This window comes from Amblyomma americanum, chromosome 8 (assembly GCF_052857255.1).
Source record: "Amblyomma americanum isolate KBUSLIRL-KWMA chromosome 8, ASM5285725v1, whole genome shotgun sequence".
NCBI classification, from domain to species: domain Eukaryota; kingdom Metazoa; phylum Arthropoda; class Arachnida; order Ixodida; family Ixodidae; genus Amblyomma; species Amblyomma americanum.
Genome location: NC_135504.1, coordinates 3,326,178 through 3,344,772, shown reverse-complemented (window position 1 = coordinate 3,344,772; position 18,595 = coordinate 3,326,178). Strand labels below are relative to the sequence as shown.

Here is an 18,595-nt window from a genome sequence, read left to right as displayed (position 1 = left end):
CTAGCGATGGGTCGTCCTTGACAAAGGGAGGGACTATTCGGGTAATTTCTTCAATTTTTACGCGATATAGGCAGAGACAGCAAGCTTTACCACTGGTGTGGCTTGTTAAAGTACGCGCCAAATAAAAAAGCAGAGCCGGCGAGCCTTTAAAGCCGTTCGTGGTTTACATTTATCGCTCGCACCTGACAGAATGCGCATCGGCTGCTTGCATGCAAGAAGTGCGGATGTTGGGGATGTGATGCGGAGGAGGAGATCCCATCACCGCGGCGTCGTTGGCTAAGGGGTGTTGTACACCGAGTGCTTGTACAGTTTGTTGTTTTGTTGTGTTCGTCGCTACAGCGCTGCTTTGAGTGCACGTACCACCACTACTACTACTACTGTACCACGCGGTTTTCTATCCGATTATAGCTGCCTCGGCGTTTCGGCCGACGTGAATGCGCATTCTTTGGGCTTCACCGCCTGACTGGAGGCGGAGCTTGCCGTGAGCGGCGCGACGACCTAATTGCAAGCGGATCGGTGGTCGATCCCTCTGACAACGCATCCGCCTGGCATCGTTTACTTCAGGTGGGCGCTGGAGGCGGCGATTTTATGTCTGCTCCTCGAGCTTTTTTTGCTCAAATGCGGGCTGCGTAAACATTCTACCGCTTAAATTCGGAACGGTTCATCGGATACGTTGGAGAAGGCGCATTGCCTACTTTCACATCTCGCTGACGACGCCAGTATATTAATTCTTATCTCGAAGACGATCCTACTGAATTTTAATCGCTGAATTTTAACTTTCCGTTCCGAGAGGAATGACCACTTCGTGAGGAACTAAGGCACACCTGAGTCATTCAAATTACGCTGTTGCAGGAACGAATCGGCGAAGAGGACGAGCGCATATCGAGTGAACAGCAAAAGTAAGATCACCGAAAGCGACGCTTGTAAAGCCGCCTCGAATCAATATCTTGATGCTGTCGCGTTGGTGGGAATAATTTCTCCGAAAGAAAGCGGAGTTTCGCGGATCGAAAGTTCGTTCGTGCGCTGCTCTCCAAACGCCGCGGCCGGGTGTCGGTGCGGACGCGTCAGTTTAGGCTTTACCTTGGAATAGTTACAAATTTGGAGAAAGCAAAGAACGTGTTCTCTTTCTTTGAAGTCTGCCTTCCAAAACTGTTTAGTTGTGGAAGGTGACGGAAGGTTCATTCTATTCGAGTTGCCGCTGCCGGGACTCTTCAGATGTGACCTCTTGCCTCGAAAGACGGTTTCGAAGTTTTGTAATCTCCGAAGGCATTTACTTTTCTCGCTCGTAAGCCGGTGGTCGCCACGATAGTTCCGAACTCCTGTCCGAAAAAGCAACCATCTTCGGCCAAGTCTAGCTGTTTTCAGGAGTCCGTCTGCCACCGCTCCTGGTATCGCCCTCGTTGTCGTTTGCTCCGAGATATTTACTCTAGCGACTAGTCGTCTACGTTGTATAGAGCTATAGTTTGTAATCTATAGCTCTTCAACGAGAAAGGGTGAAAAAACGTCTTCCCTCCCGCTCAAGTCGGCTTTCGAAAGGTGCCTAGCGCCGCTTCTGCTATCCACGTCGTCCGCGGCTTCGACTTGCTTCCAGCAGCATCAACGACAACAGCAGCGGCAGCAAGGGCAGACTTGCAAGTTCTCCGAGACCAGTGACTGTTGCCGTAGCCCATCCAAGTCCTCCGAAATGCTTCTCGCACCGTCCGAAATCCACTTCCTGCACGATGACTCGGCCGGTTCCTGCATCGTCTCCCCGGACGTCGTCGACGAACTGGGACAGCGGCTCGAGGAAAACAGGGAGCGTGTTCCCAAAATACAGGTGGTCGAAAAAGACGGCTCCTGGTTCGCCCTCAACGACTCCTACCTGCGGGTTTACCGCGAACTGGAAAAACAAGGTCGTTGTCCGAGGGTCAACGTCACCGTGGTCTCCCTGAGCAAGGTGCCGCAGGACCTGCAGAAAGGAATGACCGTGACGTCACCGACAACTGCTGCTCCTGCTGCCGCTGTCCTTCCTACGTCACCAGTTGTTGCCGCCGGAGCAGACGACAAAAGCTGCGCTAAGGAACACGAACAGTGCTCCAACGCTGCACCACCGACGACTACAACGCCAAGTTCCACCGCAGAGGCTCAAAAGGTTGCGACGCCAGGAGCAGGTCGTCGAAGGCCTGAGACGCAAGCAGCACGCGGTGAGTCATCCTATTCGTTCCCTTTTCCATTTCAGAGGTTTTTTTGGAAGCTGTTAAGCAGACAAAATAAAGTCTAACCCGTTATGCGAACTCGAACGGGACCAGAAAATTATTGGAAAGATGTGGAGTCCTAATTAAAAGGAGTGTTTTCAGGACATTCGATATTGACGAGACCAAAACATCAGTGCGAATTAAACGAGTTCGAATTAACGAGATTTTACTTTATCGCACTCGCCAACAGACTAAGTAAGACAATCTTAGCGGCGAAGTCTCCCCGCAAAGCATTTTAAAAGACTCCATCTCGCATGATCTTTGTGGGTGGTACAGGGCAAACTAGAGGACGGACAAAAGCAAGAAGACAACATGTCTTCTAGTTCGCGCTGTACCACCCACAATGAATTACTGCCACCTCGTCCAGTTGTTCAGGTACGAACACACTGGCGGAAAAATGCGCGGCACTATTCGCGGCGCGAAAGGGACACCCACACGGGCGGCGAGGATGGATGAATGGATACGGCTCAACCCTTTGAATCGGGCGGTGGCTCAAGCCACCTAGCCATGACTTGTGAAATTTTACTCCTGTCTTCCTTTTAGCCACCAATCAGATAACATTCGCTTGGTTTATTCTACCCGCTTAAAGTCTACTTTCCCTTCACTGTCCTTAAACCCCAATGCCTTGGATAAATCATCCCCGCTGCCTTCCACTGTAGGGTGAAGCCCTTTACAGAAAAGTATCAAGTATTCAGCCGTTTCCTCTTCCTCTCCGCACGCAAGGCACAACGAGTCTATCTCGTGGTACCTGACTCTATATGTCTTTATATCCGCAAAACTCCCGTCCTGGCCTCAAACAACAAAGAGCTTTTCCTACAATTATCTTAGACATTTTCTTTGGCAATTTCCTGCTTAAAGGTCCGGTATGTTCCCAGTGCTGATTTCGTAAACATCCCTGTTTTCCACAGAGCTATCTCTGTTTCTTGAACCTTTTTCTTAACCGATGATTGCTGCCCCCCCCCCCCCCCCCCCTACTGCTGTCCAGATATTTGCTTGTCAATTTTCTAGCGCGCGTTCTCCGTTTCGTGTCAACATTCCTGATATACAGGTACCTGAAAAACTTTCCTAGCCCACTGCTTTTCCCCCATTTTTCTCAAACGCGAGGAGTGCGCGGGAGAGCGCCGCGTAGTGGATGTAAGGGTGTGACCCTTCAGGTCACGGCCCCCAACTCCTCTCTCTGTGATTATAAATGTTTTCACCATCACCGCCCACAAAGCTATTTTCATGCCATACCGGTCGAGGTCTCTTCATGTGGAAGAGCGCGCGCGGCTCCGTCACTGTAGCTCCGTTGCCGCCTCTGGAAGGTAACTTTGCTTGGAGCCAAGAGGTGACGACACAGACGCTCCCCACGTGACTAAGCCGGGCGCCCCTGATTGGTCTCCCCGCAACGCAGCACGCGGCAAGCCGCCGAAAATGGCTCCTCTGCGCGGCAGGCTTCATGGCAAGCGGCTTGCCGCCGCCGGCGTGCCGTGCACGTTTTGCCGCCAGTGTGTCCGTGCCTCTTTGATATACGGCAAAGCTCCGATGTGAGACATCTGCACGGATCTCTCTCTCTCTCTTTTTATCAAATCACACCTAGCCGGTCGTTTGCAGTCTTCGTTTTAGTGCTCGCTGCGAACTCTCGGCAAATGAGGACCTGCTCCTGGTTTTGATCGTTTTCTCTTTTTTTGCAGAAAAACAAATTTTTGCGTACCTCTTCGTTTTCAGAAGTTACTCTAGTAGAAGCGGTTGCAAAAACCGAGGTCTACATAATGGACACCCTGAAGCAGCGAACGCATTAGACTGGACACACAGTATACGATGCAGTGGCTGCTTAGCCTCTGTAAACTTGCTGTGCACGTGACAATGTGCCGCAAAAAAGAAAGAATAAGCAGAACGTTCTCTCTTAGCATGCGTAATAAACGCGCCATGTGAAACAGAAAGAGGTCTTCACGGCATAAAGAGTGCTAGTTAGGAGAAGCGCACTTGCAAGGAGCCCTGACCGCAGGGGTGGTTTGAGCACCCGCCTCGCATGCGGGAGATGCTGGGTTCGATCGATAGTGCCGCCGATTACAAACCGTTTTTATGATGGGTACAAGCTTTACTCCGGCCTGGTGATCGCTCTCCTGGGGTGAAATTCTTGGGAAAAGGGTCTTAATCCTAATTCTTAGGTGCCTAATTGCCTTTGTGTAGTAAATCCCGATTGTGGCCCTTTATTTTCGTACAAGTGCCTGTTCAAGTTCACGGCGGCGGGATTTAAAAGTGCGTCCACCCTGGAAAGCAGAGTAACACGGATAATTGAGCTAGTTGGCACATCATTTCAACACTTTCAAAAGCGCTGCGACAGGGGACACCAAGAGAAAGAAAGGAGGAAACGAAGGAGCGCTTGTCCTTCGTTTTCTTTCTTTCCCTTGGTGTCCCCTGTCGCAGCGCTTTTGAAAGTGTTACAATGGAAAGCAGAGTACCAGGCCGGGAGATAAGCTTGTACCCATTTGAGGAAACTGGTGGGTAGCCGCCTGTGGCCGGTGTCTAATCCACTGCCTGCCGAGGCTGTGGCGGGTGCTCTACCTCTAAGCCAGGGTTCATTTGCAGTGTTTAAGCACAGAAGTAACGAGCGTGAGCCGAACAAGGGCTCCGTAGTTATTTTCAAGTGCTAGATTTTCGCGCTTCATCAAAAGTAAAGAGACCACTACGGGCTGACCGAATCCGACAAGGTATAGCCAGTCTTCTTTTTTGAGGCAAGGGCTGGAAACAACCTCGCGATTGACATGCAACAGTGTTCCCATTTTCACTTCTTCGGAACAACAAGGGCGGGACGTTAGAAACCCTCAAATTTCTTCTACAGCGCCCTCTGACGTCATTGTCGGTCACGAGAGCACTGAGCTATTTTCGACCGACGAAGAGTGCGCCTGAAACGAAAGCAACACTGGCCCTTATACTGGCGCACAAGTGATCCTAAAGCGCACAGCGCTTAGAGAAAACTGAGAATTTCGGTTACGTAATGCCCCGAAGCGATACTGAGGGGGTGATAAAAAATCGTAAAAGAAAAACAAAAAATATTTGTTTTATACTGCAATCACACTCTTCGTATCTAGGCAAACAACCCACCATTTACAGCCTGCTGCTCGTGTGAACTCCACAGCGTGTGCTGTTTCTGGAGCGGGTTTATCGGCTCAAGTCTTTCCTGTGTCTCGGCAGAGCAGACGGGGCTCTACAGAGGCAGTGATTGATGACGTTTCCGAAATCTGGTATGCAGAGGAGCTTCGGCGGTACTCCGGAGCATCTTCGCCCTATCTTTTTTCTTGTTTGTTGAGCGGAACACAACATAGTGAGCACAGCGAAGGAACGAAAACGAGAACTAGAGAACAAAAACATTGAAACATACAATGTAGCGCGCTTATAACGGCGCTTCTAAAGCAGCACAACACATATTGTCGCAGGCTACTGATACACAAAAGCCGTCTGCAGCGACAAAGGGACTCTAAAGAGAACCCACGCCCGTTTCGGTACTGGCGCTGGAGGCGTTACCGCGCCACAGGATAAATGCAAAGTGAAGCACACTAGGCGAACGATCGGCGCATCAGCGTTAACAATGCGGTGGATATTACACTGTTCTAAGTTGTTGGGGGAGGCGGTACAGGAGATTCCAAGGACATCAAGGACAATGGAACGCACGCACCTAACGAGCAGGTGCTTTTGTTCCGCAGTCTTCTCCCGTTGTGTCATTCACGTTTACTCGGCACACAGGACATGTACCGGAGGCTACACTCTCTCTCGCTCTTTCCTTCTCTCCGACCCGCTTCGCGCGTCGCAAATTTATGCATTCGCTGTCCGGGAAAAAACCGTGCAGAACTGTAGAAGCCGGAGCATCAGTCATTCAATGCCAAGGGCGGTCTACGGTTGCACAGCGAGGCGGCTCAGTGGCTTCTCGGCTGGTAAGCACAAGGTAGCGGGATCGAATCCAGGCGGTGAGGCCGCGCTTCGGTGAAGACGAAATGCGAAAGTCGCTCTTGTGTGCGATGTGTCTGCACGTTAAAGAACCTCAGCTGGTCGAAATAAACCCGGAGCCCTTACACTATGGCGGCCCTCATAGCCCCTATACCGTACAATGTACACCATACCGTACGGTACCGAGCAGTAGAGAGTTTTAGCGTAGCCGGAAAGCCGTCCGGTAAATACGGCAACGCGTTGCCGTTGCTACCGTTGCCAGCCTTGCTTATCCACATTTGCCGTACGGTAGCAGCTGCCGTAGTTGCTGTGCGTACCGTACAGTGCGGCTAAAAATCTGTAGTACCTTACCATACCATATCATACCGCAGCGTACCATACCATACCATAGCATACTATACCATACCGTACCATACCATACCAATATTATACCGAACCTGTGCTTGATTAGCACTGGCGCCAGCTCTATCTTGAAGAGCTGCACCGTTTTATGCCAGCCCAAGTGCCCAAGTTACTTCCTTCGCGAGGTATGCGTTGGAACAGTATTACGGGAGTGCAGGATTCTTTCATCTTCGTGGAAAAGGCTGCCGCGGCCTCGTTAAATATAAAGCCGCGACGTCGTAAGGCATATACGCGGTCTCCTCTGCGTTGTATATTTTTATCTCTTAAATGTAGTTAAGCGCCTCCCACCTGTACTAAGGCCGTCCGGGTAAGAAAAAAGCTCACTTTATTGATTTTCCCCCGCACTGATCGAGAGAAAAGTGTTGAAACGTCGTGTGCCTGCGAAGCGCCGCCGCATGCTACCACGAAGGCAGCAGCTATAGTAGCTCGGGGCGCGAGCGCCAACCTCGTTTAAAGTTATCCGCGTTTATCTTTTAACTCAAGATTAATGTCTCCCCGTTGCTCGCGCCGAAAGCAGCTCCGCGGTGAAGAAAGAGTCTCTCATCTTCCATCGTCTTCAACAAAAGCCGACAGCAGCGGGTAGAATAAAGGACTGAAGGCGGAGCTGGGGAGGGGGTGGGGTAAGGGTGACGAGAGTCACCTTTCCAAGGCGCCTCTCCCTTCCACCCATACATTCCGTTCTCTCTCTACATCTCTCTCGCTATTGCTACAGTTTTGTTAAAGCCATGGTGGCGTCTGCCAAGGAAGGTTTCGAAACGCCTCCCTCCCCTCCCTCGTACCGATACCGGGTCTTTTGTAGAACGACCTCCTTCCTTCGAGAAAGTATTACGCTGCGTGTGCTGCTGCGCGAGCAGCCCGTGTTCACCCTGGAAGTTCGTTAACAGGCGGTTGTTTCAGCGCGATCAACGACGGCGATGCACAATGCGCGACAGCGACGTTCACGTGCCGAGCTTCGTTACCGTTTCTTTGTTTTGTTTTTGCGTCGGCTATGTCGAGCTATTACATGCTGTAACTACTGGTCACGAAGCTGCCGCATAACTTAGAGAGCCCCCCCCCCCCCCCCCCCCTCCTCTGTCGATCTGATTAAATGAATGGCGATTGTGCTTACCTGCCGTTGCCTCTTGTACAACACGGTCGAGCTACCGCCTAATAATATGGCTTATGAAAAAAAGAAAAAAATGCTTAGTTGCAACTTGTATGGCATGGCTGCGCGGCATTCCGGCCGAGGAGGCTGAGGGAAGCTCGGACTCGCTATGAACTGCGAGGTTGTTATAAGAGGCGCAGTGACATGTGGTTCACCCTGAGCGATCTTCTAAGGCAGTTGAGAAGAAAAAAAGAACAAGAAGAAAAGGGAATGCAGAAGAACCTAACGGGATTACGTGGTTGCGAAAGCCCCTCTCAGTCTTGGAAGTCTCGCTGCAAGTTGGGAAATGCTGCCAGAGGCAGTCCAGCAGACAGCGAAGGGGAAAAAAATGCCTGAATAAAAAAAAAAAAGCGACGTCGAAAACCCGAGGTAAGGAAGGCTTATGGGACGCAGCAAGGCTTCGTACAATCGTCCACATACTTGTCTAGAGCTCTCGAAACAAGACCGTATCGTGCATGCAGATTCCCATCGGTCGTTTTTAATTCTCCATGTCTTTAAAAGCTACATCGAGCCCGACATGCAGCTGCGAATGTCATGAATGCACAACAGAGCGCGCCGTTCGAGCGCTGCAGACAAGTGTGTGGACGAGTGTACAGCCACTCCTCTAAGGGGATGGGGTCCTTGTCGCAGGTTTTACGAAATCGCTTCTTGGGAGCTTTTTGGAGCTTCGTTACCAGAAGTGAGCGGTGATTAACCGGCGCGCGATTGTCCCGGCTGTATCGGCAATTACAAACCATTAAAATTTTCCTTTTTTCGGCAGCATAATGACGCGGCCTGATGTAAAACGACGCTGTGGAAACGGGAAATGATTGCAGCCGAACAGTTTCCTGTCGGCCTCATTGGCTGTATCGTTGCACATGGGTACTATCGGCGCGCAGTCGCTGAACTTTTGAGCGCGAATGCTGCCAATAAAATGGCCGGAATAAGTTTTATATTGGACCTTGGAGAGAATTTATGAAATGGATATCGCGTATTTGAAATTCTCCCTATTTTCTGCGATGTTAAAAAATATAGCTAATAATGTAACTGAATAAAAATGATTCCCTCTGCTCGATTTGCTTTCTTTGTACGCATTTTGCAGCGTAATACAGCGTTTACTTTTTGTTAACGTCACCTCATTCGCTACATTGCAGCCAAATCTGTTATAGGGACACCATTCGTGGAGAATCCTCACATCATCTTGGGCTCAAGTTGGTCGCTGCCTCCTCCATCTTCCTTCCGCCGTCCCAAATTAATCCCTCTTACATGTGGAGCTCTCAAAACTTAAGTACAATTAACCAGGTAGTAACCGAGCTGTTATGAGCATCTGGACAGTAATGGGTGGCACTGATGCGGAGCCACTGAAGATCCTCATGTTAGCCCAGGTGACCGAAGGGTCTATATGTCTCATACTTTCTTTACTGTAGGTCTCAGACATTAGCAAATGAGAGGCAGCAGCATGGCGACCGCTTTCGTCGAACTTAGTGCGTTCGCTTTCGTCGAACTTAGGAGAGCGTAAACACTTGCAATATTTTTTTTCCTGACAACTTTGCCTGCTTTCTTATATTTTACCCTGCGCTGTGAACAATATTCAGTTAAGAAAAACAGAGTTTGCTGTATATAAATTGGGATTATTTTGCTTTCAGAACTGACATTCAGAACTGAAAAAGCAAAGCATTCAGTAGGATAGTAAATAATTCCAGCCTTAATAGCCTTGTCATAAGTTGCGTATGCGCCTGTCTCGATTAAAAGTTCGGCTAGTCGCAGCGGCTGCGCTGTCCACGGTCAAATTTTAATCGGAACACCCTTCGAGAGCAGCGCGACTCCCCTGGTGTTAACGCGGGAAGGCTCGCGTTAAGGGGCGTCCGAGTGAATTATGAACGGCGTGCCGCTCTCCTGTATTGTCTTAATGAATGATGACCCGCGCTTGTCTTGCAGTGGCACGGAACATGGCTCGCGCACAATTACGCCTCGCAGCCTCGGACACGAGCGCCGTGTCAAGTGTGTGCCCACCCGAAACCCTTGAACCGCTCGCTTGTCGCTGCGCCAGCACAAATCCGGATTATGCACGGGCGTTGGCCCTGGACAGGATTCATCCTAGCGTCGCTCGGAGAAGACTAGCAAAACAATTATTTTTATTTTGTTACTTTTTTCTTCCGCTCGAAGGAAGGGGCTGAAAAGCCGCTTCGGTCCTGGATTCGTTGTTCGGAGGGCACGCTTGTCTCTTCGAAGGCGTGAAGAAGGAAAAATAAACGCGAAAAGTAAAAAAAGAACATAAAATGCTACGAAGTAAAACATCGAATGAAGGAATAACAAATACCTCACCTGCCCCCCCCCCCCCTCTCCCCCATCGCCCACCTCCCCCTCCCACCCACGCCTAGAATGAAAGAACAAGAAGGAGAGCAAGTGAGCACAGAAAGGGAATAAAAACTAAAGGAAGCAAATAACAATTGCAATCGAGAAAAAGAAATATAAGCAATTAAATTAATTATATAAAGGGCCAGCTAATTTGATGACCACGGACAGGAAAAAAGAAATAGGATAATTAACACAGAGAAATAAAACGAAGTCAAATGATGCAATAAATAAGAAAAAGTAAAAGAATGGAAGAACGAAATGAGGCACCAATACAAATTCTGAAATTTTTAAAACTAAAAATGTTCATACGTGATATAGTAGGTAAATACAAACTAATTTACGAAATAAGGCATAAAAAAAGTAATTCATGAAAACCGGAGGAAACCGGTTTCAACTCGAGCAGGGAGAAAGAAGTAGAGCTAAGATAGGCGACAAAAAAGTAAAAATGGAATAAAATTAAGAAGAACAAATAATTAACAAAAGGGTGCATAACGAGGAAAGTAAAGAAAAATCGAGTGCAGATTTGAAATGAAGTGCTGGTGTATGTATAGTAGGCAGTGTAAAACAAAAAAAAAAATGCAAGAAAAGGTGAGCTAAAATGAGTGAGTTAAAAATTGAATAATGAAGTAACTAAGAGCATCGAATCGAATAGAGAACCAAGAGAGAGAACATCCAAGTAAAAAAAAAATTAGAAGTGCAAAGAAAGGACAGAACCAAATGATTTGGGGGAAAAAAACTCGTTAATTGATCGTAGCAAGCGAGCGATCAAGACAAAGACTGGAAAATAAAGAAAAAGAAGGCGGAAAAAAACAATAGAAAAAGTGCAGCCCACAGAGGAAAACAATTGGATCGACGTTGCTTGAGCTCCGACGCAGAGACTCGAACAGTGCACGACGTCGAATCGGCCAGATGCCGGAGTCAACAAAACCTCGGCAAATTAGCGAGCGCTCCGGAACTGCAGATCTGCGGGGACCGTCCCGCTGAGGGTACGGACGTGTCACCCGCTGAAACTTCACTCTGCCACGCTCTCTACCTTCTCCACGCTACCGGCCCCCTCAATCTCAAAAGTCCCAGCCACCCAGCCCGTCTGGTCGTAAAAGGTGGCTCTGCCCCAGCAAACCTAATTACGCGGTGGTGCATGCTCTACAGGGTGTATCGTGCATGTCTGCTTTTTTTTTTTTAATACCTTTTCATTTTTTTTTTCTGGGTACGGTCCCCATTTTGCAAATGGCACGAAAAAAAAAATTCTGCTAACCTCTGCCTTAGGTCTTTGGTTAAAATGTGCTTTGCTTTTGTCGGTACGCGCTTTAAACGATTCTAGCTCGGAAAACGTTTCTTTACTGCTTAAACTAACACGTAGCATGTGTGATTACGATTGAGAGAGTTTGGACAGATAAACACTCACATAAGCGCGGCTTACCATTTCGCGCTGTGCGAATCTAAACTGATTTTGTGCCTTGTATCCGACCGTGTTTCGTAGCGTCCCCATTAGCACACCTGGGCGCTGCCTGACATTTGCTCAGATAACACGCCTTTTCGCTTTAGCTAATCACCACGGTCGAGCACTCGACACTAGAAACTGGGACACCGGCTCCTCCTTATTATTGCATTAAAGCGCTCGAATCTATTTTCCAGATACTCTAATTTTAAACTGCACACCGTTCTATTATCTAGTAGTTTGGATGCATAAATAAAAAGTATTGTAACAGGGCTTTAGGTCAGCGCTTAGGTCGACGGTAGCAGCGGTGAAACACAGCCAGTCGTCGGTCAAGCAGAGCAGGCACTCGCTCTGAGTGGTGGCAACGCGGCTAGGAAAATGCCTATATCTTCTTATTCACAGTGTAAATAAAATCAGTAATTAGTCTCTAGTTACTTTCTTGTCTGCGTGGCATTGTTTCCGAGCTTCAGTAATTACTCCACTTAATTAATTACGCTTCACTTTTTCGCCACATCACCGTCCATCCAGTCTTCCGTAGTGGCTATTATCATCGCCTATCGCTAATTTATGCTGAAGGGACATAGAGGATAAATAGAAGCTGTCCTGCATCAATATGATCATCATCATCATCAGCCTGACTACGCACACTTCAGGGTAAAGGCCTCTCCCATCTCTCTCACCCTGTCTTGTTTCAGTTGCGGTCACCCTACCCCCGCAAACTTCTTAATCTCATCCGCACACCTAACGGTCTGCCGCAACCCTGTTACGCTTGCCTTCTCTTGGAATCCACTCGGTGACCCTTAAGGACCAGCGGTAATCTATAATAACAATTGCGTTCCAATTTCAAAGTGACCACTCTCACCTAAAACGGCGCTTTCACTAATTGGAAAAGACCAAAAGCCGAAATACAGGGGTCGTCTTCATAGGTGGACTTCGCGAGTGAAATTCGTACGCCCACACCATTTTCACCGCGAATCCCAGAGGCTACGCTGCAGCGCCATTCATCGCTTTATCGAGAACGTTTGCCACTTTTTAAGCGAAACTTGTCTACGTTCCTTCTTCTAACTTTCTTCCATATCCCCTCTCCCTTTCTCATTATGCCTAATGACAAACATCTCGAATAAAATAAAACCTCAATGAAGGGGCGACAAAGTTCCCTTTTCGGTTAGCGCGTCACGAGTTTGAAGCGACTGGCGGGGAAAATTTTCAAATCCAATTTTCTCGTCGATAAATGCGTGTTTTGCTCTCGCACAAAGTTAAACATAGCCAGAAAATGCCATACAATCACTTTTTTTTCCCGAGTAGAGTAATTGGAGGGGGCTGTCTTTAAGATTAATCCTGTTTCCTTGCTTATCTATGTTGCAAGCTCTCCCCCGGCCTTGTGCTCAGCTTCTCTAGCGTAAAGCGCTTGGGAAATGGGTTAGATACCTGTTTTAAAACACCTTGTGTCATGGTGCTTTTAAATCAACTCACCATCAGCTTGCTTATACGTGATGACAAGGCTTAGGATTAAGCGGGAATTAACTCAGCGTTCCATCCCGGTTCTTTATTTTTACTCTTGTGGTTTAAGAGAACTTAGAAACATGGACGCTAAATCTGTTGCACGCTGGCTGCTGAGAGCCGGAACTAGTGCAGGTGTTCAGCACTGCGGCAACAGCAATGATGTCCACGATTCAAAATACGTGACGTCACCAAGAGCATCACATCGTGATAGCCGTTAAGGTCTAGAGGTTGTGGCCACATAATGCGATGAAATTTAAGTTTTGCAGCCTGTCTGCTGTTAATTGTTGGTGTTGCATGGACACTTAGATTGTCGTTTCGCGTTCGCTTAGAAAAAAAGAACTGTACATGGGAGGCTGAAATACGTTAGATAGAACCAGCTGTCTAAATAAACCCGGAGAATCATTTCAGCGAGCAGCTCGTCTTATTCGCGTGTGCAGATGATGTAAGTATCTTGCGAGTAGGAAGCAGACATGAGTGGATCTAAACATGTATGTTACTCAGATATGTTAACTATATCTGTTGAATTATTTCAACTTGTGCTGTTATGAAGCCAGTCATGTTCGCGACTTGCCTTCCAGAGTGCCATAGCGAGGTTGAGGGGGGGGGGGGGGGGGCAGGGGGAGGGGCGGGGGGGGGGGTTAGGATTCTTCAAACGGGCACTGAAAAACCCTACCTCGCGGCGACATTTTGGGAAACTAAAAAGCGGAGGACGTTATTCGCGAATGTCATTTAGTGCCGGAATTGCAGGGACTCTACAAAATGCTATGCGCCATTAACGGTAAAGATGCAAGTCTAGAAGTAATGCGACGATTGCATGTGAACTTTGCCGCCTTGTGAGCATAGTTTTCTTTGTTCGATCGACTTGCTCCTGAAACTAAGGCTTCCACGCCTACTTCCAAGCCGTCTGAAAACTCTGCGGTCTCCGTCTCAGTGACCCATTAGCCAGCAGTTATCGGTCCAAGCTTTCAGGCAAAAACAATGCACATGCACAAACACTTTGCTAAAATATTGAACATATTTAAGCAACAGAGCATTATGCGTGTTTAGGTAAAATGCGGACAGTTATGTCAATCAAATAAGAATCCCTATTAAGTTCGTTACTTTGGCTTTTGCAGCAGCGCAATTCGTTGAACTTTCTGTTGCTTATCTTTGAGGCATTATCTTTCTTGACAAATTTTGTGTGTCACCGTATGAAAAGCCTGAACCTGAATTCCATGACTGCATTTCTATTTCCTATTTTGTTTTTCTGTTTTTTTCTGCAACCAACTCTTTTTCAACAACCTTTTAGTCCTCAACTACCTCTCATGCGCAAAGTAGCATGGCAGCGGTTTTAAACGCGCTGAGAAAAATCTTTCCCCCTCTCTGGCCCTAATTTCTAGCAAAATAAATAGAATGCAAATATTACTTCGCGCAGGAATCCCTGCGATTTCTGAAGAATTCTTAATGTGAGAAACTTTGGCACCAGTTTCTATTGTATCAGACCAGCTGGCTTTGATAAGGTACACCCGCTGCTTTTGAAGGCGATGATCTATGGGTATGATTTTCACATGCAATTGTTTGTTTAGGAAAATGCACAAACAAGCCATCATGGACAAAATCATCATGACCAAAAATGCAAACTTCTTTCTGAACGTACTCGCAGAGAAAGGACAGTTAAAAACGCTGAATAGACTTAAAGGAGTCGCTTTTAAGAAAGTGCTCCACGTGTGTCTTGTGAGCAAAACAACCTTCTCGTGTTTTGTGCTCTCTTTTCTCAGCAGTGCCTTAATTCTTTGCTATTTGGATAGTCACTGCTGATGTCTCCCTCTCTCTTTGCTCTATTTGGATATACTTTGCCCCCAGGAGCGTGCAGTCATTTCAGAATTACGTTTGGAAAAACAAAAAGGAACGAGCACCAACAATTTTAGCACTGAGAAGTTTGTTAGCATTTATACAGCGTTAGCTAGACGTCTACGAAAAACATGGTTACTTAAAAGCTCTTTGAACATCCATTTTTTTTCGTGGTTATGATGTGTTTGTTGGAGCTTCGTGAAGAGCCTGATTATCGTAAATGTGTACATGTTTACTAGTACGATCGCTACAGTCGATGAATACATACGAGGCACAAACGACTGAAAAAGAAAGCAGTGGAATGCCAGCCATGCGATGCCGATTGACGCGATTTGTTTATTTATTGGAACCTACTGCTAAATCCCATTTGGGTTTGTTGCACGAAGGCATAGTAGGGTTAACGAGGATAACGGCTGAAAAGCAATAGGAACATTCGCTAGTTGAGCATGCTAAACAACAGTAAAAAATAGAAAGGATAAAAGCAGATATGCTAGAAATAACTAGCACAAGTACAACAAAGTTGTGACGCAAAAAAAAAAGAAAATAAAACAGGAAATGTGGCATGGTGGTTTATATAAAGAATAACAAAATAAGGAAATTGAATTATAATAAAAGCTCTGTATACAAGGGCCGGATACAATGGGTATTACGAAAGTACACTTGCAAAAGGCACGAACGCAACACTGGTAGTTTGCTTTTGCGAAGCGGTATATTGCAATTCCGAAACATAAATGCGTTTCAAGTTTCCAATATGTGTCACTTTCGAACAAGAGCAACTTCCATCCCGTGGTCTTGGAATGAGCTTGTTCTGTAGTGTGCAGTTTTACTTTTCGCTTCCAATGTCAGGCGCAGTTCGCGTAGGAAAGGCTTTCGAGGAAGGAACGCATAAACGCCGCGAACATGCGCTACATCCACGCGACCTTGGCCGAGCCTTATGCTTTCGGCCTTGGCAACGCACTGCGGCCTCCAACCACCACTTCGGGCTTGTGCGCCTTCGTAGCACTCTGGGGTAACGCACACTGCCGCGAGAGCGGACCCGCTTAGTCGTCCTACAGCCTGCGCCTAAATGGCGTCCGGCCGCCGTGCATTAGAGGCCAGTGCGTCCACATGCGGCAGCTTCGAAGTTGGCCGTCGCTGAAAGACGGACATTGCGAGCGAGCGCAGATGATGTAGCAGATGGTGTAGTCTAGCCGCCGTTATCAAGATGTCACTCCGAGTCGTCTTTCCGGCGGTGTCGTTTTACCGGACTCGATTGTTGCTGGAGGAGTGATCATTACCGTTCTCGCAATTGCCGACAGCCCTATAACCTTGGGGAGATATAATTGCTGGAACCGCACATAACAGAATAGCGGTAATTGCACGCCGCGAACCTTGCCCGCTCTCCGGTTGCTCTGTAACTACCGTAGCGTCGCATCCGATGCGGATGTCTCGTTTTGGCAGCGCATCATTCCGCTATCCGCCTCCACGTGCCAAAGTTCACATTAGTTTAGCTTTGGTAGTTCTCCTGAGTAAGCAGTTTATTTATTGTAGTTTCCGGAGATGAGCCATGTTTTAATGTGGGCTCATAAAAGGGCTTAGGGACTGTGAATAGTACTAGGGAACTCCGCGACGCCACAGTTCATCTCATAGGGCGCAGAACTTCAACTGAACGAGTTGGATTTTTATGCTCCAAACTCTGTAGCAGTGTTTCAAATCCAGCAATCAGTTTTGTAACCAAAGCATACGCTCGTAGTCGCGTCCAACTTTGGGAATTCACGTTTAAATGTGCAGTTTCGGATTACACTTAGAAAACTGTTGAGGTTAATCACCCGCACTTAAATTGTGTGTTCGTGGGGGGGGTGGGGGGGGGGGGGAGAGGATGAGCGGGCGAGCTCAACAACTAAGTGATATATCATTCGGTTTTCACGACTGCCTGTGTGCAGTCACGAACAGGGCTTTGGTATCTGTAATTAGCGCTCCTGGAAGAAAAGAAACGAATATTTTTTAGCAGCTTATGAAATTGCAAGTTATAGCCCTAATTAAAAAGAAAACGATTGCCAGATTTAGTTATTATTTTTTCGGGTAACTCTTCGCGCTTTGCTTTGGCCGGCAATCACCGGCATCACCTCGAGAGCAGTCCTCGAACAGACCCTCCGCAGTGCTGCCCGGAACGAGCGGTGTTCGCGAATGATTTGGGAGCACATGAGCCTAACTTGGCTCTATTTTTGATGTTTCACGTGTACGTGCTAAGCGCGTACGAGTCGAGTATAGTAGCGGTGGTAATTTTGGGGATAACCTCCTCGCATCCAGTTTAACGCAATGGACTTTTTACGGACCATGGCCTTGCGGTCTACCTCGTTAATCTTTAAAATTACAAAACAATTTTTTTAGATTAAATTTATATATTCTAATAAACTTGAAATGCCTTAAAATAGACTGTCCGGCCAGTGTATGATGCCACCTAAGGCACAGGGTGAGATATGCGGGCAGTGGACCGTGTAAAACATAGCAAAGAACAAATTTAATCAAATCAAGATAGTTAAATTGCACTGGCGCTGAACGGTCAATTCAGTTTTGAACGGCAAAACCTTCGTGCAGTAAACGTAGAGCTACTAGCCATTTTTAATGCGATTGCACCAGAAGCCCCATGGAGCCAGAATGCGTCGTTCGTCATAAAATTGCCTATTTGCTGGAGAAAAGTGACGTCACCAGACGGAACCATTCTCATTGGCTGAGTGAAGCGACGCCACGAGACCAGAAGTGAATTGACTTCCGGTAAAGGCATCAACACCTGCCAATGACATGGCATTGCCAATGCATAACAATATTAAGTGTCGTGAATTTTTATTCCTGAAAGTATATATTGTTTTGTGTACTCTCTTTGACTCCCTTTCGTACAATTTTCCCGAAATAACTCCCTTTTTGGAAATTATACATAAAACGTTTCACCATGATGAGACGCGCTAAACTTTTTTTTTTTTACTGGCAAAAACGGAACGGAACAACGAAGTAGCCAAATTAAGGCACTCTCAACACAAAAAGCGGCACGTTAATGGGGTTATTATTTCTACAGGCCACCTGACAAATGCAGACCATGTTTCTTCGCTTGAAGTCACGAAAAGAGAGTGGGGAGAGGAGCAATTTGTTTCGTCGCTAACTGCATTACTATCGACAGCAGCACCCTTCGCACCCAGAAGTAAAGCACTCTTCCTATTGTCCCTTATTATTCCCATGCCACGCATTCGTATGTCTCCAAGCATACTACGCCCCGTTCTTTTCGCAGTGCTCCGCTTTAATTTTCCCCTGCTCTCGATACGTGGTCCTGTTATTGTACGACCGCAAAGGCGGTATATGTTCGTGTTAGGGGCCCTTGTGGGTCTGATAACCACTCAAGTGTTGTGTGCCTAGGCCAGAGGAGAAAGCGGGTGACGGTCTTTCGCTGCTGGCACACTGAACTTTCCCAGGGTCACGTAAACTGCCTGCTTGGTTCGTCTGTGGGCGAGCAGGCGGAATAGTAGATATATCGCTACACATCGCATCAAGTGTACACAAACACGTTGTAGTAATACGCACATAGATAGGTAGTCGTCCAGGCAGTCAAGACAAGCAGGCGGATGGACAGACAGGCATAGGGACAGACACAGATCACATAGACAGAAAGACAAGCTGACAGACAGACAGCACAAGTAGAAGGAAAGACAGACATGCAGGTATACAGACAGATAGCACATGAGGACAGATAGAGTTAAATAAATAAATAAATATTTAGGCGGATATATAGATAGATGAGATGGATACATA

At 47.4% G+C, this 18,595-nt stretch overlaps 1 protein-coding gene across 2 annotated transcripts in view; it reads left to right on the top strand.

Moving 5' to 3' along the window:
• Positions 1-234: 234 nt before the first annotated feature.
• The window catches only part of LOC144100802 (uncharacterized), a 222,720-nt gene continuing 204,359 nt past the window's right edge, over positions 235-18,595 (top strand). For both annotated transcript variants that reach the window (XM_077633663.1, XM_077633662.1), the window contains exon 1: positions 235-2,183. In XM_077633663.1, the coding sequence (XP_077489789.1) occupies positions 1,685-2,183 (499 nt within the window). In that variant the 5' untranslated portion in view covers positions 235-1,684. The remainder of the gene's footprint in view (positions 2,184-18,595) is intronic.